Raw genomic sequence first — 25,674 nt, forward strand, 5'->3', positions numbered from 1 at the left:
GAGTAGGGACTGGCATCACAGAGCAGGGAGGGTGCAAGTATGCCTCAGCCCCCTGAAGTCAGAGCCCAGGACTCACGGTGACCAGTCACCCTTATCTGCACTAGTGTAGCAAGTTTGATAACAGGATCACCAACCCTTGGCATCTCATTGACGTCAACCTGGGACAGTTTCAAGAACAAAGCAAGGAATGCCACCCCACCCACCAGCAGAAGATGGGTTTGCTTCAGCTCTGAGGAAAGACACCTTATGGCAGACTGTGCTCATGAGGGGAAAACTCAGGGAAGGGGAGAGGGAGCTCACCTACCAGGTGGCAGACTTACCTCTTTTCCCAGATCTCAAAATGGAAAAATTTCCAGCTGTATCTTTCCTTGTGGAATCCTAATGCTTCTATGTTTGACCTTAAGTTTTAACTGGTCTAGTGGGACTAGACTGTCTGGGTTGGGATTGGAGTAAGAATCTCAAGAGGACAATTCAAACCTTTCCTGGTAACTATATAGCCAGGGAGAGTCGGATCTCTGCATTCAAAGGACTTCAGAGATGAGTCACATCTAACCTCACCAGAGAAAAAGGGAGGGAAGGCGTGGGCCTCAAGACTGGAGAGACTCAGGTGCCAAGAGCAAATAGCGTGCTGTGTTTACTCTCCCCTTCACTCAACACTCCGAGGTGGTATTGTGTAATAGACTTGCTAAGACGTTAAATAGTCTATGGAGGAAAATGGGGTGGGAGTGGGGTGGGCAGACATTGTTTGTTATTTATGCTATTCTCTGTCTTTTTTTTTTAAGGTTTTTTTTTTTTTTTTTTTTTTTTTTTTTTTTTAATGTTTGTTTCTTGTTGAGAGGAAGAGAGCATGAGCAGGGGAGGGCAGAGAGAGGCGGGGACAGAGTATCCGAAGCGGGCACTACGCTGACAGCAGCGAGACCAATGTGAAGCTCAAATTCACAAACCATGAGATCATGACACGAACCAAAGTCCAACACTCAACCAGCTGAACCACCCAGGCACCCCCCCCCTTTTTTTAAGTTTTATTTATTTAAGTAATCTCTATATCCATCGTGGGGCTCGAACTCACAACTCTGAGATTAAGAGTCTCACACTCCTCCAACTGAGCTAGCCAGGAGCCTCAATATTCTCTCTTCCGAAGAATGGAACTCTCCTCTTTGAAAGATGATGAGTGTGAAAATACGAATTGCAGAAAAGGAGATGGAGGGGGGGTGTATCTAGGAGGAAGGTTGGCAGAGAACATGGAAAGGGAGGAAGCCCAAGTTTGTGGTTGGAGAGAGGTCCAAAGAGAGGGTGCCTGGTGGGGAAAAGAGGAGTAGCTAATACCAATAGAGAAGCTAAGATGAGGGAGAAGAGATGTTTGAAGGGAATTGTTATGGAGTTTTGTGGTGTGAAATGCCTTATGATTTTCTCTTTATGAAACCTTCAGTAAAATCTCCATTCATCAGTGCTTTGCAACTGGGATTTGTTACAAGGGAGATCAAAGGACACAGCTACATTCAGAGACTGGATATAAACACAGTGTGAGTGTCACTTCTAAAGGACCTGAGAGGTATTCACGGCTTCACAGCAGGTCAAGGAGAGAGGAAACAATCAGAGGAGGTAGCACCAGAGATGAGCCTTAACCAATGGCCAACATTTCTACTACAATAGTGCACAGGGGCTTTAAGTGTGAGAGGCCAAGAGGGGAGGCAGAAAGGTCTGAAAGTGTTTCATATTATTTAGAGAATGGTGATTTACTATGTCCTGACAGTTGTCTGCATGAAGAAATGGAGCAGGCTGGAGAGAAAAAAAAGAATGCTGGAAGAACTATGGATGATAGGCCATACCTTAAAGGTTGTCGTGGGGGGCGCCTGGGTGGCTCAGTCAGTTAAGCATCCGACTTCAGCTCAGGTCACGATCTCACGGTCCATGAGTTCAAGCCCCACGTCGGACTCTGGGCTGATGGCTCAGAGCCTGGAGCCTGCTTCCAATTCTGTGTCTCCCTCTCTCTCTGCCCCTCCCCCGTTCATGCTCTGTCTCTCTCTGTCTCAAAAATAAATAAACGTTAAAAAAATTTTTTTTTAAAAAAAGGTTGTCGTGGATGTGCTGGAGAGCAGAACAGAGGGAAATGGGGTATTTGCAAGAAAAGAATATGGCACAGTATGCTATATCCCTGAAAGGAGAGAAAATAGGTCTGAAGACCCTCTGATTCCCCTACTCCACGTAGCTGCCTCCTTCAAATGACTAAGCCAACCTGAATTGTAAACGTTGTATAAGATAAATCATGTTTCAGCTTAATCTTACTCAACTTCAGTAGATTCCCCCTGGATTTGACATCTCTGCTCTGCTCCTATTCCAACCCTAGCTGAGGAAAAGACTGCCACCCGGCCATGCTCATTGATTTGTGGGAGAGGTGTAATTCCCAGGGCCCTCCACCAATGCTGAAACTACCTGTATTCTGGTTGCCTGAGGAGCTCCCACACCCACCAGTAGGCCTCTTCCTGTCTACAGAGCTGCCTATTCTATGGGTCCCCTCAATCTCTTCCACTCTCAGAACTCTGATTGATTAGATTACCCTGCACAACTGCTGCAACAGAGTCTGAGGACCTCCGTATATAGATGAGTCCAGGGTGTCTGGTGGCAATTTTTTTTTTTTAACAAATTTTTTTTTTTTTTTTGAGAGAGAGAGAGAGAGAGTGAGTGAATGGGGAAAGGGGGTAGAGGGAGAGAGAATCTGAAGCAGGCTCTATGCTCAGTGCAGAGCCCCTATGTAGGGCTCCATCCCACGACCCTGGGATCATGACCTGAACCAAAATCAAGAGTCAGACACTCAACCGACTGAGCCATCCAGGTGCCCGTGCAATTTTTTCACTCTGATCCCTATAACCTCAAGAGGTAGAGCTCATTCCATCAGTTAACATATTGAACATCTACTAGGGAATCTATGATACAAAATGAATTAAGACATGATCCCTGGGACACTTGACTGGCTCAGTCGGGGGAGCATGTGACTCTTGATCTCAGGGTTGTGAGTTCGAGCCCCACATTGGGTATAGAAATTATTTAAAAATAAAATCTAGGGGCGCCTGGGTGGCTCAGTCGGTTAAGCGTCCGACTTCAGCTCAGGTCACGATCTCACGGTCCGTGGGTTCGAGCCCCCCGTCCGTGGGTTTAATCCCCCCGTCCGTGGGTTCAAGCCCCCCGTCGGGCTCTGGGCTGATGGCTCAGAGCCTGGAGCCTGCTTCCGATTCTGTGTCTCCCTCTCTCTCTGCCCCTCCCCCATTCATGCTCTGTCTCTCTCTGTCTCAAAAATAAATAAACGTTAAAAAAAATAAATAAATAAAATCTAAAAAAAAAAAAGAAAAGTCTTGATCCCTGACCTCAGGGGTCTAAGTTGAGAAAGACATGTAAATAAACATGGATAAGTAATGTGTTAACTGCTAAGAAGGAGGTAAGGAAGGGCTGCTGTGGAAAGACAGAGCAGAGGCAACTAGTCCAGAGGGTATTGGGGAGGAAAGAAGAGTTCCCCAGGACTCCTGGAAGGAAAGGCAGGAGTTAGCCCAGTGAAGGAATGGAGGTGGCATAAGAGGCATAGGGAGCAAGCTGTGGATGCAAATGGCCTGGAGACAGAGCAAGTCCTTTGGGCAGCTGTGGGTAGTTCATCGAAGCTGGTGTTCAGGCTGCATAGGTAGACCCCAGGGTGCATCAAGAAGGATCTTGTATGCATTGCCAGGGAATTGGGACTTTATAAAGGCAGGGAGAGCCATGGGTTCCTACTCCAGGAAAAACAAAAAGCCATATGAGACAGGAAATTGTATATTATTTGAGTCAGCACTGAATAATAAATACACAGTCTTAATAACATAAACATTAAATAACAATTTAACCAGAAATTATAATATTAGAAGGATGGCGGGAACAGGCATGACAGCTTCCTTATTAAGACATAGCCATGTTATGTGAAAATATAGATACAAATAACCGGAATAGCTCAAATAATTGTGGTTTGCTTCTAAAGAATGAGGAGTAGAAAGGATGGGAGATGGGACTGCTGTTTTACCACTAGCCTTGTAATATGTAACTTTGTAAATAAGCTTTTTAGAAAGATAACTATGTACCTATATTAATATAAATAAAAACTCTTTTTAAGTATCTATGTGTAAACCTCAGCTTCATCACTCAATAACTGAGTGACCAGGGGACAACTCTTTATCCTATCTGTAGTTTCTTCATCTGTAAATTGGAATAGTAACACCTATTTTGCAGGGTTATTATGAGGATTAGAGAATATATGTGAAGTGCATAGCACTTAGTCTGAAGCTTAGTAAATAATTCAATATTTATTAAATATTTAATATATAAACATAATAAATTGCAGGCATTTTCTTTTTAAAAGTTTTTTTTTTAATTTAAGTAATCTCTACACCCAAGGTGGTATTCAAACTCACGACCCTGGGGCGCCTGGGTGGCGCAGTCGGTTAAGCGTCCGACTTCAGCCAGGTCACGATCTCACGGTCCGTGAGTTCGAGCCCCGCGTCGGGCTCTGGGCTGACTGCTCAGAGCCTGGAGCCTGTTTCCGATTCTGTGTCTCCCTCTCTCTCTGCCCCTCCCCCGTTCATGCTCTGTCTCTCTCTGTCCCAAAAATAAATAAAAACTCAAACTCACGACCCTGAGATCAAGAGTCTTGGGCTCTTCTGATTGAGCTAAGCAGGTGCTCCCTGAGTATTTTTGTTTTTAATAAGAGATGGAAAAGAGGCCTAAAAAGTATATTTAGAAGGACTGGAAACATGCCTTCTTTATTTATTTCCACCTCCGGTCATTGGAACACATTCCATTATTTAACAAAAAGGTATGACTGTATTCATAAAGTATAGAAGGGAGAGAAGTTATCCAAATATTAGAAGCCAAAATCTAGTTAAATGAAAAATCAGGTGGTTGAAAAAATATTTGCAGAAACAAAAGGAGAAAATGCTGTCCTTTGAGGTATCTATCTGCCTGAGAAAATAAAGATTTGTGACAACGTTGTTCACTTGCACTAGGTTTAAAATAAAAGGTAGGGGTGCCTAGGTGGCTCAGTCAGTTAAGCCTCGGACTTGGACTCAGGTCATGATCTTAAGGCGAGTTCGAGCTGCTTGGGGTTCTGCTAGACAGCTCAGAGCCTGGAGCCTACTTGGAATTCTGTGTCTTCCTCTCTGTCTGCCCTTCCCCGCTCATGTTCTGTCTCTCTCTCTCAAAAATATAATAAACATTAAAAAAATAAAAGGTAACCTAGCATTTGATATGACTGATATGAGTGAAATGAACAGATTTGCAGAGAAAGGCAGTTTCCCTGACCTGTCTAGCAACCAGAGCTAGTCCCTTTCACCCCTCCGGTCCTCAAATTTCCAGGTTGTGTATACAGGGGTCAAAAAAAAGATCTCTATGCCTAGGCCCACGCTCTAAGGTTCTGAGAATTGTCGGCAACGCGCTTTTGCCTGGGGACGTGGCAATAAACAAATGACTCGGGGTTTCTCACTAGGCTCCTAACACGGATGGATTTCCTTAACCCGTTTCTACCTAAAACAAAGTATTTCCGAATTAGCACCCTTAGATTGCTAATTGGGTCTCCTCACATTTGGCACCGACCCCCCCCCCTCCCCCCCATAGCGGGAAACCCTAGTGGCCCGGAAGGCGCCCCAGGAGTGGGAACTACATATCCCAGGGTGCCCCAGGGCGGGGGGCACCCACTCGGATTGGCCAGGGGTCGGTGACGCTCAGTGTTTTGGCCCGGACGGTCACATGTTTCCTTTGTTGTGAGCTACAGCAGACACTGGTGGCTGGAGGGGGACGCCGGCGCTGGGGAGAGCGCTGCGCCGCGGGCCGCTGAGGGAACGCAGGGGCCGCCGCTGCTGGCCGTTTCCAGCCTTCGCCGAGAGGTACCAGGGTTGACAGCTCCGGACTAGCCGAAAGGCGACGAATCGGCCAGAGCCGGGAGCGGAGGGGCGGCCGAGGTCGCGACCACTGGGGTGTCTGCAGAAGGAAGCCAGCGTTGGCCGGCGTCTCGGAGCCAGACGTGGGGCCTGAGGGGAGATTGAGGCTGGTATTGCAGGGCCTCTGTCTGGGGTGCAGCGTCTCCAGGGCACCCTGGGGGGGGGGCGGGTTGGTCTTCAATCCCGGCACTGTAACGGCAGCCCTGAAGGGAGGGCACCTCCGCCTCCTGGCACTACCCTCCCGGAACCGCGGCGCTGCGGGCGCGCCCCGCCGGGGGCGGGTTGGGAGGAGCATGGCCGCCCGGGCTGGGGGTAGCAGGTGTGGGTCACCCCTTCGCCTCGAGGGCAGGAGCAGCTGGCGGACAGGGCTGGGCAGATGGGCCCCGCATGTTGCTGATGGGCTTTGAACGAGGCGCTGCTCTTTTTCAATCGAAAGAAGCACTGAGAATGATAAGGTCTCAAGTCTTTTCGTTTGGTGGGAGCCACCGTTGGTCCTGTTGGGGAGGACTGACGGGGTCAAGGTGGGTCCCAGGGCAACGGGCCAGAGAAGCCCCATTAAAGCGGTTACGAAATGTGCTCGGCACTGTCACCTGACCGTTACCCCCGCCCCCACCCCCACCCCCCGCGAGCCTTTGTTTACCACGGACGGCGGCTGAGCCAGCGCCGGGAACCCAGCCCTGGAGCGACTGTCCCCGGGGAGTCGGGGCGGGCGGGGGCGCCGGCGTTCAGCCCGCGGAGTCCCCGCCTAACCTCCCCACCTTCCTACCAGTCCAGGACTCGGTTTCTTAATTTGGTTCCTAATGTCCCCGCCCCCCAAGTTCTGGACACTTGGGGCTCTTGACTGTTATCACAGCTGGGATTGGGCGCCGGCGGCTGCCTGCAGGCGGGACGACTGGGCGAGTTCCGAGTGTTTATTGGCGGTTGTCCTGTCGCTGTGCCCAAGCAGCTCTTCCCCGCCCCCTTGAAGGTGATCTGGAGGACGCGCGGGAGCGCGCGCTCTCGGCTTCGGTGCTCCTGCGGCCCTTTTGGAGCTAGCGGCGCGCGTTCCCGCGCGGAAGGACTGGAGCGAGAGACCCAGCCCTCCCGGCGGTCACGACTGTCCCTCGGTGACCGCCGCAGCTTCTGCCAGAGCCTTAGGCAGTTCTGGGACTGCAGAGGACGGCAGCGCGGGCGCCCTTGGAGGACCGGAAAATTAGCCCTATTTAACTAGTGTCGCCTTATTACCGAGATGGTGGGAAGGAAATCCTTATGTGAATTTGTGCTTGCTGATTCTGTAAACAACGTATGAGTAGCTAAATAAGGACCATAACGCCATATTTTAGGATGCCTCAGTCACCCCTGAGGCAGTGACTGTTCACAGTTGATTTTAGTGATTAATCACTTGCTTTCAAGCAGCTTTTTAAAAATTACTTTTTAGTATTTGCAGCTACAGCTTTTTAGGTCCACCAGCCGAGCTTGATTTCTATTAGGAATGTAAAATAGATTTAAAATCTATCCGGTATAGACTAAGATTAAAATTAGAATTCTACTTAAAATAAATAAATAAATGATAGCTTAGGGATATCGTTCTAAAAGTTAAGCGCCTTGTATACCCCGGTTTAGATTGTTTTCCTTGTTTAGAGGACTGTGGCACACTCCTGTATTTATCTCCATTGTAATTAAAAATTTTGAGTGAATTACAAATATGTTGTTTTAAAATTGTAAATTTAGGGGTGCCCTGGTGGCTCATTGGATTAAGCCTCTGACTTTTGAGTTTGGCTCAGGTCATGATCTCATGGTTGGAGAGATCTAGCCCTCCTTGGGAGGGACACCACGGAGCCTGCTTTGGACTCTCTCTCTCTCCCTCTTTCTCTGCCCCCCCCCCAAATAAACATTAAAAAGTGTAAATTAAGATGACAATAATAAAATCTCCAAGAACAATCACGTTAGCCACAGTGTATTATAGATGCGGTTTGCCTAATTTCATCAATAGGGTACTTGAGTTTTATCATGTTTTCTTTTCCTGTAAGTTTATAGGAATTCACCCAAGAATAATGCATTTCTATAGGAGATAAATTGAGTTCCCTGGCTGAAGCAGAAATTGAATATGAACAGTTCTCATTTGTTATGCATTCTTTTTTTTTTTTAATTTTTTTTTCAACATTTATTTATTTTTGGGACAGAGAGAGACAGAGCATGAACGGGGGAGGGGCAGAGAGAGAGGGAGACACAGAATCAGAAACAGGCTCCAGGCTCTGAGCCATCAGCCCAGAGCCTGACGCGGGGCTCGAACTCACGGACCGCGAGACCGTGACCTGGCTGAAGTCAGACGCTTAACCGACTGCGCCACCCAGGCGCCCCTGTTATACATTCTTAATATATTTTTAAAATTCAAGTAGAGATGGCTACACCAGAAGGGCAGCTTCTGAAATCCCACACTCCTCATCACTTGTGCATTGAGGGCATTTAACGTATCTAAGTACAAAATGCAATCTTTAAATCAGCATTCAAAAGCTTGCATATCTAGACAAAACCTGTGACTTACACCTGAACAGAAAAAAGAAATATACTGAGTTAGGGCTATAAGCTTTAATTTAAACTTTCTTGACTTCTGTTCAAGTTGCTAAAACCTTAATCCTTTTTCAGAAAACTTTCTTTTAACTTCCTTGTTTTTCTGCCATTTCATTAAAACCCAAAGGTCAAGCCTATGACAAGTACATACTATTAAGTGACTGCAGTTATTTTTGTATATACTTTTACCTAGAAATTTGGGACATCCTTTTTCAATAAATATTTAGGTATGGACTGTATACTGAAAAACGTAAATAAAATAGCCTCATAAGTGTATCCATATAAATATATGAAAAATACGTTTTATATGATTCTGATTGTGTTGTGATTAAAACAAAATGTGGCCACCTGACAACTATTGACATTTTAAAACCCTTATTCTTGGGGCACCTGGGTGGCGCAGTCGGTTAAGCGTCCGACTTCAGCCAGGTCACGATCTCGCGGTCCGTGAGTTCGAGCCCCACATCAGGCTCTGGGCTGATGGCTCAGAGCCTGGAGCCTGTTTCCAATTCTGTGTCTCCCTCTCTCTCTGCCCCTCCCCCATTCATGCTCTGTCTCTCTCTGTCCCAAAAATAAATAAACGTTAAAAAAAAAAAAAACAAAAAAACCCTTATTCTTTATCCTGTTAAAAACAATACCTGGGGTTCATGGGTGGCTCAGTCAGTTGAGTGTCTGACTCTTGCTTTTAGCTCGGGTCATGATCTCACGGTTCATGAGTTAGACACCCCCACCCCCCCCACCCCCCCATAGAGCTCTGTGCTGACAGCAGGAGACCTGCTTGGGATTCTCTCTCTCTCTTTACCCCTTCCTTACTCTCATGCTCTCTCTCAAAGTAAATAAAGTTAAAAACAAACAAAAAACACAATAGCTGAACTAACTTTAATTGATGGGTTTGTCACTGTAAATTCATCACCCAAGGGCTTATAATTTTTCAGCATTTGGCACATCCTAAAGTCTACCAACTTGATGTTTAAAAGTGATTAGGCTTTGTACTCAATAGTTTCTAAAACTTATTCTGTAAATAATTTGTGTCACCACTAAGGTAAATAAAAGTCACTAACTTACAAGTACTTTTATACATAGAGAAGTTGCTTGAAATACTGGATCTCAAACCTGTTTGAGTGGCAGAGCAGCAGGTAGGGTCCTTGCAGATTTAATTTGATTTTAAAATAAAGTCATGCATTAAATACCTAAAAGAAACATGTTAGGATAAAACCAAATGACATTAAGTTTACATGTTAAGTCTAGTGAGAAGCATGAGTAGGCTCAATAAGGCAGCTTGATAGCAGGTGTGATTTCATATATATACACATATATATATAGTATGTGTATATATATATACGTATATAAGTATACGTATACATACTTATATACACATATATATACACATACGTATATATATACACACATATATACACATATACGTATATATATATACATATACATACTTATATATGTATATATATATACACATACATATATATATATATATATATATATATATATATATATATATATATAAACTGGAACTCATGAACTGTGAGATCATGACCTGAGTCAAAGTTGGACACTTAAAGGCCTGAGCCACCCAGGCGCCCTAGGTGTGATGTTTGATAATTAGCATTTTTTTTTTCCTTTGTGGGTTGGGAAATATTAGTAACCAAAAGTTTTAAGGCAAGGGAGAAAAACACTGAATGGAGAAATCTGATTTTTTTGTTCTGTGATTTGAGAGAAGAGGGTATTCTTTTTTAATTATAGAACTATATTGTTAAGTCTGACACATTAAGCACTGCTAAAGTTTTCATCATTAGATACCTCTTACTTTTTTTCTCTCATTAATCAAAGTCAGAACATATTGACCATTAGAATTCTAGTAAACAAGGGATAATCCCTAATTGCTATAAACCTAGAGAAAGAAATTTAAGTGTTAGTTGGTTTCTGGTGTCTTATGGTGGGTAAATGTGTTCTTGGTGGATCCATTAAGAAATTAGAAACGCTAGGGGTACCTGGGTGGCTCAGTTGGTTAGGCTTCAGCTCTTGATTTTGGCTCATGTCATGATCTCATGATTTCTGTGTTCAAGCCCTGCATCGGGCTCTGAACTGATGGCACGGAGCCTGCTTAAGATTCTCTTTCTCTCTCCCTCTCTCTCTGCCCCTCTCCCACTTGCATGCACTCTCTCTCTCTCAAAATAAATAAACTTTAAGGGGCGCCTGTGTGGCTCAGTCAATTAAGCGTCTGACGCTTGATTTTGGCTCAGGACGTGATCTCACAGTTTTGGAGTTTGAGGCCTGTGTGGGGCTCTGCACTGGATGTACAGCCTGCTTGGGGTTCTTTCTCTCTTCCTGTCTCTCTCAAATAAATACACTTTAACAAATAAATACATAAATAAACTTTAAAAGAATAAAAAAGAAATTAGAAATGTTGAAAATAATATATTGTTTATTTACTATTGCTTGAATTATTTTTCATTCAGTTATGTAAAATAAACCCTTTATCCTCCTCTCAGGGGAAAAAAAAAGACAGAAAGGAAAAATAATATTTTTAAGACTGGGCTTTAAATACTGGATTTGTAAAACTTGGTTTAGAAACCACTCACTGCTCCAAGAGTAAAGCTTTAAATTAAAATTTCAAGAGTGTAAATTTATAGTTTTTAACAAGCCATTGAATAGAATGGTTCAAATAAATAAGCTTTTAAGAAAATAGGGTGAAAATATTTGAAATTTATAAAAAGTATACGGTTGTTTTTTTTTAAGTTTATTTATTTGGAGAGAAAGAGAGGGAGAGCACACAGGAGTGGGGGGTGGGCAGAGAGAGAGAGAAAGAGAGAGTCCCAGGCAGACCCAGAGCCACAAACAGGGAGATCATGACCTGAGCCGAAATCAAGAGTCTGACACTTAGCTGATTGAGCCACCTAGGTGTCCCTCTAGTCATTTTTAAATAATGGATTTACTATGTTGCACTTTTCTGGCTTTCCTTTTTTTTTTTTTTTTTAACAATTTTTTATTTTTAAATTTACATCCAAGTTAGTATATAGTGCAACAATAATTTCAGGAGTAGATTCCTTAATGCCCCTTACCCATTTAGCCCATCCCCCTCCAACAACCCTCTGTTCTCTATATTTAAGAGTCTTTTATGTTTTGTCCCCCTCCCTGTTTTTGTATTATTTTTGCTTCCCTTCCCTTATGTTCATCTCTTTTGTATCTTAAAGTCCTCATATAAGTGAATTCATATGATATTTGTCTTTCTCTGACTAATCTTGCTTAGCATAATACCCTCTAGTTCATCCACGTAGTTGCAAATGGCAAGATTTCATTCTTTTTGATTGCCGAGTAATACTCCATTGTATATATATACCACATCTTTATCCATTCATCCATCAGTGGACATTTGGGCTCTTTCCATATTTTGGTTATTGTTGATAGTTCTGCTATAAACATTGGGATGCATGTGCCCCTTCAAAACAGCACACCTGTATCCCTTGGATGAATACTTAGTAGTGCAATTGCTGGGTCCTAGGATAGTTCTATTTTTAATTTTTTAGGAACTTTCATACTGTTTTCCAGAGTGGCTGCACCAGTTTGCATTCCCACCAGCAGTGCAAAAGAGATCCTCTTTCTCCACATCCTCGCCAACATCTGTTGTTGCCTGAGTTGTTAATGTTAGCCATTCTGACAGGTGTGAGGTGGTAGCTCATTGTGGTTTTGATTTGTATTTCCCTGATGATGAGTGATGTTGAGCATTTTTTTCAGGTGTCGGTTGGCCATCTGGATGTCTTCTTTGGAGAAGTGTCTATTATGTCTTGCCCATTTCTTCACTGGATTATTTGTTTTTTGGGTGTTAAGTTTGATAAGTTCTCTATAGATTTTGGATACTAACCCTTTATCTGATATGTCATTTGCAAATATCTTCTCCCATTATGTCGGTTACCTTTTAGTTTTGCTGATTGTTTCCTTCACTGTGCAGAAGCTTTTTATTTTTGCTTTTGTTTCCCTTGCCTCCAGAGCTGTGTTGAATAAGCAGTTGCCATGGCCAAGGTCAAAGACGTTTTTGCCTGCTTTCTCCTCGAGGATTTTGATGGCTTCCTGTGTTACATTTAGGTCTTCCATCCATTTTGAGTTTATTTTTGTGTATGGTGTAAGAAAGTGGTCCAGGTTCATTTTTCTGCATGTCGCTGTCCAGTTTTCCCAGCACCACTTGCTGAAGAGACTGTCTTTATTCCATTGGATATTCTTTCCTGTTTTGCCAAGGATTAGTTGGCCATACGTTTGTGGGTCCATTTTTGGGTTCTCTATTCTGTTCCATTGATCTGAGTGTTTGTTTTTGTGCTAAGCTTTCCTTCTTTGGATTTACTTTGTAACTTTATATATCTTTAAAGATAAACCTCTTCTTTTTAGTCTTCTGGTTGTCTCTGCTGTGTTTTTCTTCACTCAAAGTTAAATTTGAGAAAATGGAGTAGTGTAGAGCATAGTATGTGGCAAGTCAGTACTGCTAGTTGTAGAGACCACATTAGTGAAAATATTGGTTTCCTTTACTATTTGGTATTTATTAGTCTTTAAAGCTCCTCATTAATCCACACTATCTTTAAGACTGATAGTAATTTCTTTCTTTGTATAGGATTCCTGCATTCTAAAGGAAAATTAAGTTTGGTTGCAGCATAGCTACACTCTAGATCAACTGTGATATTGTAGCTCCTCTCGACTTTACATTGGCCTCCTCTGTCCCTTGCCCTTACTTATTAGGGTGGTAAGTATTACTTTAAAACTCTGTTCAAAATGCCCTAGTGAATTGCCTTGTGATTCTACTCCTTAAGGTAATAATTGTAGACCAGATCAGTCATGAGAAAAATCTATTCCAATTTGTACCTGTGTTTTCTGCTGGTGAAACACTGAAAATTTGAATCTATTTTAATGTCAGTCTTAGAGTTCTTTTTTGTTGTTGTTTTAATTAATTAATTAATTAATTAATCAATTAAAGTAATCTCTACACCCAATGTGGAGTTCAAATTCACAACCCCGAGATCCAGAGTTACATGCTGTACTGACTGAGCCAGCCAGGGACCACAACCCTGCAGAGTCTTAAACTGGATCTCAATTCAATATTTGCAACTCAAGTGCCAGACAGAGAGTAAGCGCTCAGAAACCTTTCTTCATCTGACCCAAATCCCAACATTGGCTCAGGATCTTACTGTCCATTGGGAAAAAAACATTTAACTTAGCTAGGATTAATGATCCCCTAATTTGACCAAGTTGAAATATTTTTTACCAAGGGTACACACAAGTTAGACTAACTTCTGGGAGTAAGGAAACTTCAAAATAACATTCACTTCACAATCACAACATAATCAGGCATAGAGATGTGTGTGTGTGTGTGTGTGTGTGTGTGTGTGTATAAATCAACAATCCATTTCTTCATTTTCATGATCAACTTTTGTTATTTGCCTAAAGTTGTTAAGACTTTACAAGTTCTGTTTGTAGATATCTGGGCAAGAGACCAGAACCACTTGTATTTAAATAATATTGCTATTCTGTGCACAGTTCAAGGTTCTAGTATTTTCTCTTAAGAGAAAATTCCTCTCCTCCCTCACTTCCACCAAAAAAAAAAAAAAAAAAAAAAAAAAAAAAAAAAAAAGAATTGTGCTGAATTAGTTGGTTTCCACAGGTACTAAGTTTATAAGGTTTAACAAAGCAGAAAAAATATGTATTTCTGTATTAAAAGATTTTAAAATAATTATTTGAGTTTCTGTCTGGATAATCTAGATAACTAAGGATTAAAAACTAAAAATTTTTTCCTGAATTACCATAAATTTTCTGATTTTCTCAAATTGATGCCATAGTTTTATATTACATAATGACTAAACTGTCAATTTTTGGGTTTTTAAAAAAAATTTTTTAATGTCAATTTATCTTAGAGACAGGGAGACAGAGCACAAACGAGGGAGGGGCAGAGAGAGAGAGGGAGACACAGAATCCAAAGCAGGCTCCAGGCTCCGAGCTGTCAGCACAGAGCCTGACCCGGGGCTCAAACTCACGAACCTTGAAATCATGACCTGAGCTGAAGTCAGATACTCAACCAACTAAGCCATTCAGGTACCCCTAAACTGTCAATTTTTCTAATATTGATAGACCAACTCTATTATTTACTGGCCCCAAACTCAGATGAAACATCAATTACCAGACACTCTTCAAATATCCATTGCAGAATTATCACAGGATATATATTTTTGTCATCTCAGTGCCACCAGTTAGCTTGCTGTTGACACAAATATTTGTTTACTCGTCTTTCAAGAAACTTTACTCCAAGATAATATTGTCAAGTAAGGAAGCTGATAAATAAGGAAACTAATGAATATGTAAAATAGCACAAAATTATTAATTTGTTTTAGGGAATTGTTATTCAGTAATGACTTTCTATGCAAAACTTTTAAACTGTGCAAAAGTCAGAAACTGAAATCTAAAAACTGTTTCAATATATTTGTTTTTTTTTTTTTAATGTTTTATTTATTCTTGAGAGAGAGTGAGAGACAGAGCATGAGCGAGGGAGGGGCAGAGAGAGAGCGGGACACAGAATCTGAAGCAGGCTCCAGGCTCTGAGCTGTCAGCACAGAGCCCAACGCAGGGCTTGAACCCACAAGTGGTGAGATCATGACCTGAGCCCAAGTCAGATGTTCAACCAACTGAGCCACCCAGGCACCCCTCAATATATTTGTAAATAATGCCAACTATGCATGATGTGATTAGTATCTTATTTATAAATTGCTGTTCTCTGTTTATTTTAGGTGTGGAAATTAAAATAACACACGTATTTTTACCGGGGCTTTGATCAAGCAAATGCTCAAAAGGTATTATATTTATAGTATTTATAAACTCCTAAACATTGCTATTAGAGAATCTAAGCCATTTTTCTTTCTTTAACCAGGGACTACTTAGGCCAATCAGAGTAATGGGGAACAAATTATATCTATTCTCAAGATCAAAGGAAAGCAGTGTCACAGTCATTTCTGTTAACAAATAAAGTATTTATCTACTTGTTTCAGCTCCTCCTTGATATCCTTAGCTCCTCTTCTAATTTTTCTCTAGTCTTACAAATACTAAAATAAGTTATCTCCCCTCATGTTTCTGTGACATAGGCCAAAAACATAATTTTAAATCTACCTAGCAATCAGGAGCTAGGTCTACAACATGCATGAGTTCTACAGTTGGAAATAAAACCCTAAAGTACCTTTAGTTATTTTTCTTTTTAAGTTTATTTATTTATTTTGAGAGAGTGTGAGAGAGTGAGCAGGGGAGGAGCAGGGAGAGAAGAAGTGAGACAGAATCCTAAGCAGGCTCTGCATCACCAGCATGAAGCCCAACATGGGACTTGAACTTATGAACCCTGAGATCATGACCTGAGCTGAAACCAAGAGTTGGGCTCTTAACCGACTAAGCCACCCAAGTGCCCCAACGCTAGAGTACCTTTAACCAGAAGAATCTTTATGTTAAGAAAAGTCTCTCAAGTGTAGCATCAGGAATAAAGATCCTGAAGAAATGAGGGAGAGAAAGAAAGGGATCTAGCTTTTCTAGACAAATCATGTGACTCTGGCAGTCAGTTGCTGACTTGGCAGTCTGATCACCCTTGTATTCACTACCTTTATCTAGATAAAACTTCCTGTCATTATATTCCTTTGGAACAAACATCTTCCCCTCTTATTTTATCTAGAGATGCTTATTTTTTTTTTCTAATATTTATTTATTTTTGAGAAAGAAAGCATGTGAGCTGGGGAGGGACAGGGGGGTGGGTGGGGGGGACAGAAGATCCAAAGCAGGCTCCGCCCCAACAGCAGTGAGCCCCAAGTGGGGCTCGAACTCACTAACCGTGAGATCATGACCTGAGCAGAAGTCAGATGCTCAACTGACTGAGCCACCCAGGTGCCCTGCGATGCTTATTTAGTTGCTTGCTTTTTCCTGAAAGGAATGATGATGCTTTTATATTTGCTCAGTTTTTAGAATTCAATCTATAATTTATGTTTTGTTTGCTTGATTGTGTATGAATTCATTTATTATATCACTTATTATAAATCTTGAACCTATATTAGATACTCTACTTTGAGATGTGATTAAACGTAACTTTACATTTTTAACCATTACTAGTTAAAATAAAACACTTTGTGTAAAATGGGAAAACAACAGCTATTAAAGTATACCTGGAAGCCCAAAAGATTCACTTTGAAATGCATCTCATATTTCTAAGACCCCTGTGTAAATTATTTACCCTGTCATCAATAGGAAGAATTTATATTTTGTGTTGTGCAGACTGGTTAATGGGAGACTTTCTCAGAAAGTCTAGAGAAAGTGAAGATGTGCAAAAAGCCAGGCCAAAACTTCTTGGAAGCAAACAGCTCAGATCTATGAGATAGTCTCTCTTACATACAAAGCAGTAAACAAGTATCTTTTTGCTGCTGAATACTTTGTAATAGCAGGTGATTTTATAGCTGTTCTAATACGAGATTTTCAGTTTTACCTTGGGTGAAAGCAGTGGAAGACCTCTTGTCAGTCAACAGTCAAGGAACCAGCTATAAGAATAAGAGGCAGAAAATAGCATAAGAAAACAAATCCTTCTTAACTCCTGTAACATCAGCCTTATATTAATACTTACTCAATCTACTATCCCTAAATTTATCAGTTACAGATACCAGTTAACAAATACCAGATACAGTATGATTACTAGATACAGAAAACAGACTATCTTTTCATTTTTCTTGTCCCTTTTAGCCAAAAGGAAATTCTTAGTTCTTACAGTGTGTTATTTTGTTTTGCATTTTGTTTGCATTCTGTTGCATTGTTTTTGTATTCATTTAAAGATTGAGAGAACAAAAATGTAGGACAGAAAAGGCATAAAGTCCAAGATTTTTTGTTGTCGTTGATGCCAGTCATTATATCACCAGTCAAAAACAAGTTTGTGAATTTTTTGAATCTGAAATGCAATAAGAATTTAAACTAAGTAAGCAAATTTATAGATAAATTCTTGATTTGGGAAGCTTTAACTTGGTAAAGCATTAAGATTAAAATAAGTTATATTCCATATCGTATTTATGTTTATCATAATTGAATGGTTATCACTTGTGATATTACATGCTTTGAACTTTTTTCAGTTTCAACAACAAAAAATTGGCATTCAGGCACAGTAGTGATCTCTCATCTATGGGAGATAGGTTTCTGTGTATTGAACCAATACTGAGATAACTTCAGATTAAAAGCATATTCGAGATATGTGCTACTGTCCATTTGGAAGTGACTATATGTATTATAAGTGAATTTTTCATGTATATGTATATGTACATGGTATATGTATATGTACATGGGTTCGTGGATGGCACACACATGTGTGGGCAGCCATAACCCAAGAAGTTGTGTGACCTGCAAGGAGGCAAACGTGAACTCTCTAGTCAGGAAAGTCTCAAAAGAGATAGAAGAAACCTCTCCCGGTTTTTTTTTGGTTCTTGATTATACATTTTAAAACTGATAATAAAATATTTTAAGCCTATGTAATTTTATTCATTTAGGTATTAGAATTTACAAAATGAAGATTTTTATTCTTAGGCAAATCTGTTACCTGAAACCTCCAAAGCATAATGAGATTTCAGTTCAAAAGCTAGCTTTCTTGGACTATAACATGTGGGTAAACTAATATTCTCTCAAATTTAAGAAAAGCTAATTTTACTAACTAAATATCTGGTATTTGACATTGCTCCAAAAACCAGTTAGTCATAAACATTCTCTCAGGTTTATTTTTACTTGTTTATTTAAGTAGGCCTTCTAGGGGAGCCTAGGTGGCTTGGTCGGTTAAGCATCCGACCTCAGCTCAGGTCATGATCTCACGGTCCGTGAGTTCGAGCCCCGCGTCGGGCTCTGTGCTGACAGCTCAGAGCCTGGAGCCTGTTTCAGATTCTCTGTCTCCCTCTCTCTCTGCTCCTTCCCTGTTCATGCTCTGTCTCTCTCTGTCTCCAAAATAAATAAACGTTAAAAAAAAAAAAAATTAAAAAAAAAAAGTAGGCCTTCTACATCAGTTTCTATGGCTATAACTGTTTCATTACATTACAAACTTTGTTACACAGTTAGAAAATAAATTGCATGTATATTTGAATACTTAAAATTTTGTTTGTTTGTTTTTTAACTTAGAAGTGAGGGTAAAGTTTATCCCTATCAGTCTTTCACTTACTTTGTAAATAGCTCTTGCCTATTTAGAAAAATCTGTCTCAATCCTGTATATAAAGTCCTAAGGCTATAAAACAACTTTTTGTTAATTGTAATAACAACCTCATAGGGTTGTTAGGAGGATTACATTAAATCTGTATGAAGAATTTAGAAAGTGCCAGGCACATGGCAAGCAGTTTAAAAAAAAGATTAGTGTTGTTGTTCTGTTTTGTTTTTTAATGCATACAAAGAAATATAGCTCCCGTGGTATTGTCAAACCAGTTAATAGACCATTATTACACAGGGTTGGCTCTTACTTGTTCCTACAGCCTAACCTGATAGAGTTCCAAGAACTTCCTCAGTTTTTGCCAGAATTCTTAGAGGGACAAAAATGGCCCTTCTTCAGTTGTTTTATGGCTTTTAAAATCCACACAATCTACATGAACACAGCAGGGATTTCCCTATCAGCTTACTGCCTCTGAATCCCCACCTGCTGATCCCAAATGAAAATAGTTACTCACATCTTTATTCCATTTGACTGATAAAACTGCTTGAATTTTTTCTGACTTTCCCTGCAAAATTGGGAGATGAAGAGAGGAGTGTTTTGAAAAGATTCTGTACTTGGGGCGCCTGGGTGGCTCAGTTGGTTAAGCGTCCGACTTCGGCTCAGGTCATGATCTCACGGTCTGTGAGTTCAAGCCCCGCGTCAGGCTCTGTGCTGACAGCTCAGAGCCTGGAGCCCGTTTCAGATTCTGTGTCTCCGTCTGTCTCTGCCCCTCCCCTGTTCATGCTCTGTCTCTCTCTGTCTCAAAAATAAACGTTAAAAAAAAAAAATTAAAAAAAAAAAAAAGATTCTGTACATGCAAACGTTTAGGTGTCCTTCAAATGTTGTTATAGCCAAGTACTTTTTCCTAACAATCAGAATAGCCTGGCATACATCTGCCCAGGGAAAACTCTATCATCTGGACTTCAGGAAGATTAAATGCTAATTTATATGAAGAGGTAAAAAACATTCCCATTGTAAGTGGGAACTGTGCTGTCTGTACCAGTGTGGCATCATATTGCCTATGCTCCCTTATTATTTATCTTTGTGTGAATATGTGTTGTCTCAACTATATTTAAAATAAAAACTTCAACAACAATATCTAGTAATACCTTTAGATCTTTGAAAACCATAGGTGTAGCACAATATCCTGACAAAGGTGGGCACACAGTATTTGTTGATGATAATAGACATGGAACTGACAGAATTAAATAAACTCAGTGAGCGAGTTGATGAAAGTTGGAAGCATCTAGTGAATATTGTAACTAGGATATGTGGGTCATTAGAGTGATGGAGAAAAGAAAGCAAATAGAATAAGAATATGAAAAAGAATGGAATAGATGAGTTGCTTCTTGATTTTGATATTTCATATTTTCTTGGTTATGTCACATGATTTTAAAAATGGGGTACAATTTAATACGTGATGGGGTATATAAAATACAGTCCTAAATTAAGATTGTTAAATCTCAAGTCTCGACTTTATTTGTGGCTTGTGAATGTAGGATGGCATTTCATTTTGGGGTTATCTCTGATGTTCTTAAGCCTTCTTTATGATGCCATAGTTAGGTCTGGATGTCTGACTGTTGAAATATTTCAGAAATAAGCTGGGACCGTTAGAAGGAATTCTGTATGATGGGGTGCCTGGGTGGCTCATTCAGTTGAGCGTCTGCATCTTGATTTAGGCTCAGATCATGATCCCAGTGTTGAGGTATCGAGTCCTATGTCAGGCTCCATGCTGAGTGAGTAGCCTGCCTAGGATTTTCTCTCTCTCTCTCTCTCTCTCTCTCTCTCTCCCTCTCCCTCTCCCTCTCTCTCCCTCTCTCTCCCTCTCTCTCCCTCTCTCTCCCTCTCTCTCCCTCTCTTTCCCTCTCTCTCCCTCCCCCTCTCTCCCTCTCCCTACCCCCTTCCTCCGTCTGCCCTTCTCCTCCACTTGAGCCTGCTCTCTCAAAAAAAAAAAAGAAGAAGAAGAAGAAGAAGAAGAAGAAGAAGAAGAAGAAGAAGAAAGAATTCTGTATTAGATTATGAGGGCATGGGAATAGTTGAGAGCTATTCTGAGTGCTCTTAGGCCAATTACGAATACATTTTGGATCACATATTAACTTATGGAGATGTGAAAAAAAGTAGCAGTAGAAGAACCACCTTAAAAATCAAAATTTAAAAGAATTGATAGCTACAGCCCCCTTCCTCAATCCATTAGTTTACCTATTCATAGTCATTTCTGAGAGAAGTTTAGGGATGTTTCTTACTAGCAAAAGAGAGAAGGGCATAGATACATGTGTTTTAAAAATCTGAAAACAGGGGTTCCTGGGTGGCTCAGTTGGTTAAGCATCCAACTTCAGCTCAGGTCATGATCTCACAGTCCGTGAGTTCGAGCCCTGCATCAGGCTCTGTGCTGACAGCTCAGAGCCTGGAGCCTGCTTCAGATTCTGTGTCTCCCTCTCTCTCTGCCCCTCCCCTGCTCATGCTCTGTCTGTCTTTGTCTCAAAAATAAATAAAAACATTAAAAAAATAAAAAATAAAAATCTGAAAACAAAATACTACATATTTATAGTTGAAATTGGGGGAAATAGAAAAAAACAGAAGATAAATAAATTGCTTACCGTTTTGGCATATGTGTCTCCTTTTTTCTTTCCCTGAGACCACTGATACATAATTTTTTTCTGTTTTTTAGCATATATTTTATGATCTGCTTTCCACATACTACCTAATAAATACTTGCCCGTATTGTTAAATAGTCTACATAATTTTATTTTTTAAAGTTTTTTAGGTTTACTTATTTATTTTGAGAGAGAGAGAGAACACATGCAAGTGGGGGAGGAGCAGAGAGAGAGAATCCCAAGCAGGCTCTGTATTGTCAGTGCAGAGTCCCGCACAGGGCTCAAACCCACAAACTGTGAGATCATGACCAGAGCCCAAACCAAGAATCAGACACTCAGCTGATTGAGCCACCCAGGCATCCCTAGTCTACATAATTTTAAATGGCTGCATAGATGTCTTCCATCCTTAAGATGTACTGTGGTTTAACTAATCTCCTATTGTAGGGCATTTAGATTGTTTTAAGTATTTTCTATTAATACATCATTGAACATCCCTGTAAATAAATCTTTCCACATATTCCTGATTGTTTCTTTAGAATAGATTGCTAGAAAGGGACTTGATGGTCAGACAGTTTCCTTTTTTTTTTTCTTTTCAGTAATCTCCACACCCAATGTGGTACTTGAACTTACAACCCTGAGATCCACAGTTGCATGCCCTACCATCTTAGCCAGCCGGATGCCCCAGTATACATATTCTTAAAGGCCATTGGTAGATAAAGCTGAATTCCCCTCTAGCAATACTATATATTAAGATAATAAAACATTTATATTAGGATTCTGAATGTAGTCAAATTCTTTGTCTTGCAGCATTCCTTCTTAACTCTACAGTAAGTAGATGGAACCCATCTGTGTAATAGGGGAGACAGAGGTTATTAGTAATTCACAAACTGCATAATACTTTTAGAGGGGATGGGCCTAAGGAATACTATTGCAAATTATACCCATAATGCAAATTTTTATTTAGCAATTTTTATTAAAATGAGATCGTATTCTATGTCCTGTATAAGATACATTATGTGATTTTGTCGTAGTGTTTACATCAAAATGAAACTATGTAGAGTGCTGTTTATATATTGAAATGTTTTCATTTTTTTTTTTACTTGTAGCCATATAAAGAAGATACTTAACAGTCATTTCTCAACAATTATATAGTCAACTGATGTAACAATGGTACTAATATTGGGACGAAGACTAAACAGAGAGGATCTTGGGGTGCGTGATTCCCCAGCTACTAAACGTAAAGTTTTTGAAATGGACCCTAAATCTCTGACAGGCCGTGAGTTTTTTGACTTCTCTTCAGGATCATCCCATGCTGAAAACATACTCCAGATATTCAATGAATTCCGAGATAGCCGCTTATTCACAGATGTTATCATTTGTGTGGAAGGCAAAGAATTTCCTTGCCATAGAGCTGTTCTCTCAGCCTGCAGTAGCTATTTCAGAGCTATGTTTTGTAACGACCACAGAGAAAGCAGAGAAATGTTGGTTGAGATTAATGGTATTTTAGCTGAAGCCATGGAATGTTTTTTGCAGTATGTTTATACTGGAAAAGTAAAGATCACTACAGAGAATGTACAATATCTCTTTGAAACATCAAGCCTCTTTCAGATTAGTGTTCTCCGTGATGCATGTGCCAAGTTCTTAGAGGAGCAACTTGATCCTTGTAACTGCTTAGGAATCCAGCGCTTTGCTGATACGCATTCCCTCAAAACACTCTTCACAAAATGCAAGAATTTTGCATTACAGACTTTTGAGGATGTGTCCCAGCATGAAGAATTTCTTGAGCTTGATAAAGATGAACTTATTGATTATATTTGTAGTGATGAACTTGTTATTGGTAAAGAGGAGATGGTTTTTGAAGCCGTCATGCGTTGGGTCTATCGTGCTGTTGATCTGAGAAGACCACTGTTACATGAGCTCCTGACACATGTGAGACTCCCTCTGTTGCATCCCAACTACTTTGTCCAAACAGTTGAGGTGGACCAATTGATCCAGAATTCTCCTGAGTGTTATCAGTTGTTGCATGAAGCAAGACGGTACCACATACTTGGGAATGAAATGATGTCCCCAAGGACTAGGCCACGCAGGTGAGAAAACTGTTTGTAAATGAACTACAACATAATCAACACAAGTTTTTATTTGTTTATTATTTTTAAACCTCCTGAGTGAAATCTCAGTTAGTCATTTTATGTATTGTCTACATGTAGCTTATATGATTTAAGATTTGTTATGGATTATGTAAATCATTAAAATGCCCCCCCCCCAAAAAAATAAAATAAAATGTCTCTGCCAGTGAAGGCTAGATTCAACAGTAACATTTTTTTGTTATTGTTCTGAGCTATGAAAGGGTATGGCAAAGGGTCTTTACAACTCTGCACATCTCAATATATTTCTACTTATTTCTCTTAACATTTATAGGGTCCCAGATCATTTCACTTTTCTTTCCAGAGGGCCTTTGGATATAAAGTCGACTAAAGACTTTGGTAGACTGTCTTGGATTGCCTCTACATATAAAAAACAATCGGCCAATTTACAGACTCCCTTTTTTCCAAACAGACAACTTGAAATATAAATGTGAAGTAAATAAGCTGCTATATATTGAGTGGATTCTTAGATGTAAAACCCATGTTTCAGATCTCTTCTTATTGCCATGGTTACTATATTTAATGTCAATCTCAATTTAAAAATTTTTTTCTGAATATAAAAATTGTATCATCAGAGAGAATTTAGAAATTTATGTTTGGAGGTGGGAATTCAATTCAGTATTATATTTGTATCATCTGATAATGTGTATTTATAAAGCACATATAGATTTCAATTCATAAACTATAGAAAAATAATATCCATGCTTTAATAATTGAAGGAATAATACTAAATGTGCCAAACTGTGAATAAGCAAGAAACAGCTATTGTGAGAAATATTACAGTAAAAAATATTTCTAATATCTTTCTAACAAAGCTAATTTTTTTAAATTGTGGTAAAAAAAGCATATAACATAAGTTTACCTTCTTAACAATTTTTAAGTGTACTACTCAGTGGTGTTACATATATTCACATTGTTGTGAAACTGGTGTTTATTTTTATTTTCACATAGCGTCTCCACTTTTCCTATAAATTTACTACAGCATAGCTCTTAAATCAAATTTTTAGACTTGATTTTGATTATTATTGTTTTATATGTGATTAAAATTCAGCATATTAGGAGATAGCATGTCTTTAAAATCTACACTAGTTTGGATATAGTAAGATTTAAACTCTTTCCTCATATGTAAAATGAGAATGATGATTTAAATAGTGCTTAGTTAACTATTAAGTGCAATAACTCTTAAGGTACTCATCATCAGAAGTGGTGTGCAGAAGTACTTAAAAATTATTAGCTATTATTACTTATGTAGTATAGTATAGGTCTGACCCACTTTAAGAAAACTCCCAGTCTGGACTTTTTTGGATACAGTATTGGGTAATTAAAACTACAAAAAAATAATGTAATATTTCTTTGTATTAGAGTGCACTTTTTTTCTTCAAAGTCAACTGAGTTTCATGGAAAGTAATTGCTTTATAAGAAAGAAATATAAAATATTTTACTCAGTTTTTTAACAAAGGACAAGAACGTGCAATTTTTTTATATAATATACTGATTTTTTTAAGCTGTTATTTTATTTAAGGACTGTTATGAAACTTGGGCTGAGCTTAAAAATGTAAAAGACCAAGGTTCTTCAATGTATTAATTAAGAACACTGGGGATGCCTGGGTGGCTCAGCCAGTTAAGCACCAACTCTTGATTTTGGCTCAGGTCATGATCTTACGGTTCATGGGATCAATCCTCACGTCAGGCTCTGAACTAACAGTGCAGAACCTGCTTGGGATTCTTTCTCTCCCTCTCTCTCTGCCCTCTCCTGCTTGTGCTCACTCTCTCTCCCAAAATAAATCAATAAACATTAAAAAAAAAAAAAAAAAAAAAAACACTGAACAGCTTTGGGGCTGTTCTAGAACTTTTCCAGATACACAGTATCCCTCCAAGGGGAAAATCGTGTGCTTTCTTTTAGAGAGAGAGAGAGAGAGAGTGCACGGAGGAGAGGAGCAGAGGGAGAGAGAGAGAGAATCTCAAGGAGATTCCACACTCAGCATGGAGCCCTACATGGGGCTTGATCCCACAACCCTGGTATCATGACCTGAACTGAAATCAAGAGTTAGATGCTCAACCAACTGAGCCACCCACGTACCCCAAAATTGTGTATTTTTCTAAACAGAATGCCCTTATAGCAGAGAGAATGGTTTTGGGTCACATAGGGTTAATAATACCTTTCCTGCATATCTCCTATATACGCATAAGATTAGAATTAGGGACCAAGGAATATA

General features: G+C 40.0%; 1 protein-coding gene across 6 annotated transcripts in view; it reads left to right on the forward strand.

The window, feature by feature from the left end:
* The first annotated feature begins 5,756 nt into the window (after positions 1–5,756).
* The window catches only part of KLHL24 (kelch like family member 24), a 43,888-nt gene continuing 23,970 nt past the window's right edge, over positions 5,757–25,674 (forward strand). Inside the window, exons 1-4 of one of the 6 annotated variants that reach the window (XM_047875345.1) lie at positions 5,758–5,897; positions 13,117–13,245; positions 15,278–15,340; positions 22,421–23,401. In XM_047875345.1, the coding sequence (XP_047731301.1) occupies positions 22,482–23,401 (920 nt within the window). In that variant the 5' untranslated portion in view covers positions 5,758–5,897; positions 13,117–13,245; positions 15,278–15,340; positions 22,421–22,481. The other 5 variants (XM_047875348.1, XM_047875347.1, XM_047875351.1 and 2 more) reach the window with 5 other exon arrangements.

The sequence above is a fragment of the Prionailurus viverrinus genome, chromosome C2 (assembly GCF_022837055.1).
Source record: "Prionailurus viverrinus isolate Anna chromosome C2, UM_Priviv_1.0, whole genome shotgun sequence".
Classification (NCBI taxonomy): Eukaryota; Metazoa; Chordata; class Mammalia; order Carnivora; family Felidae; genus Prionailurus; species Prionailurus viverrinus.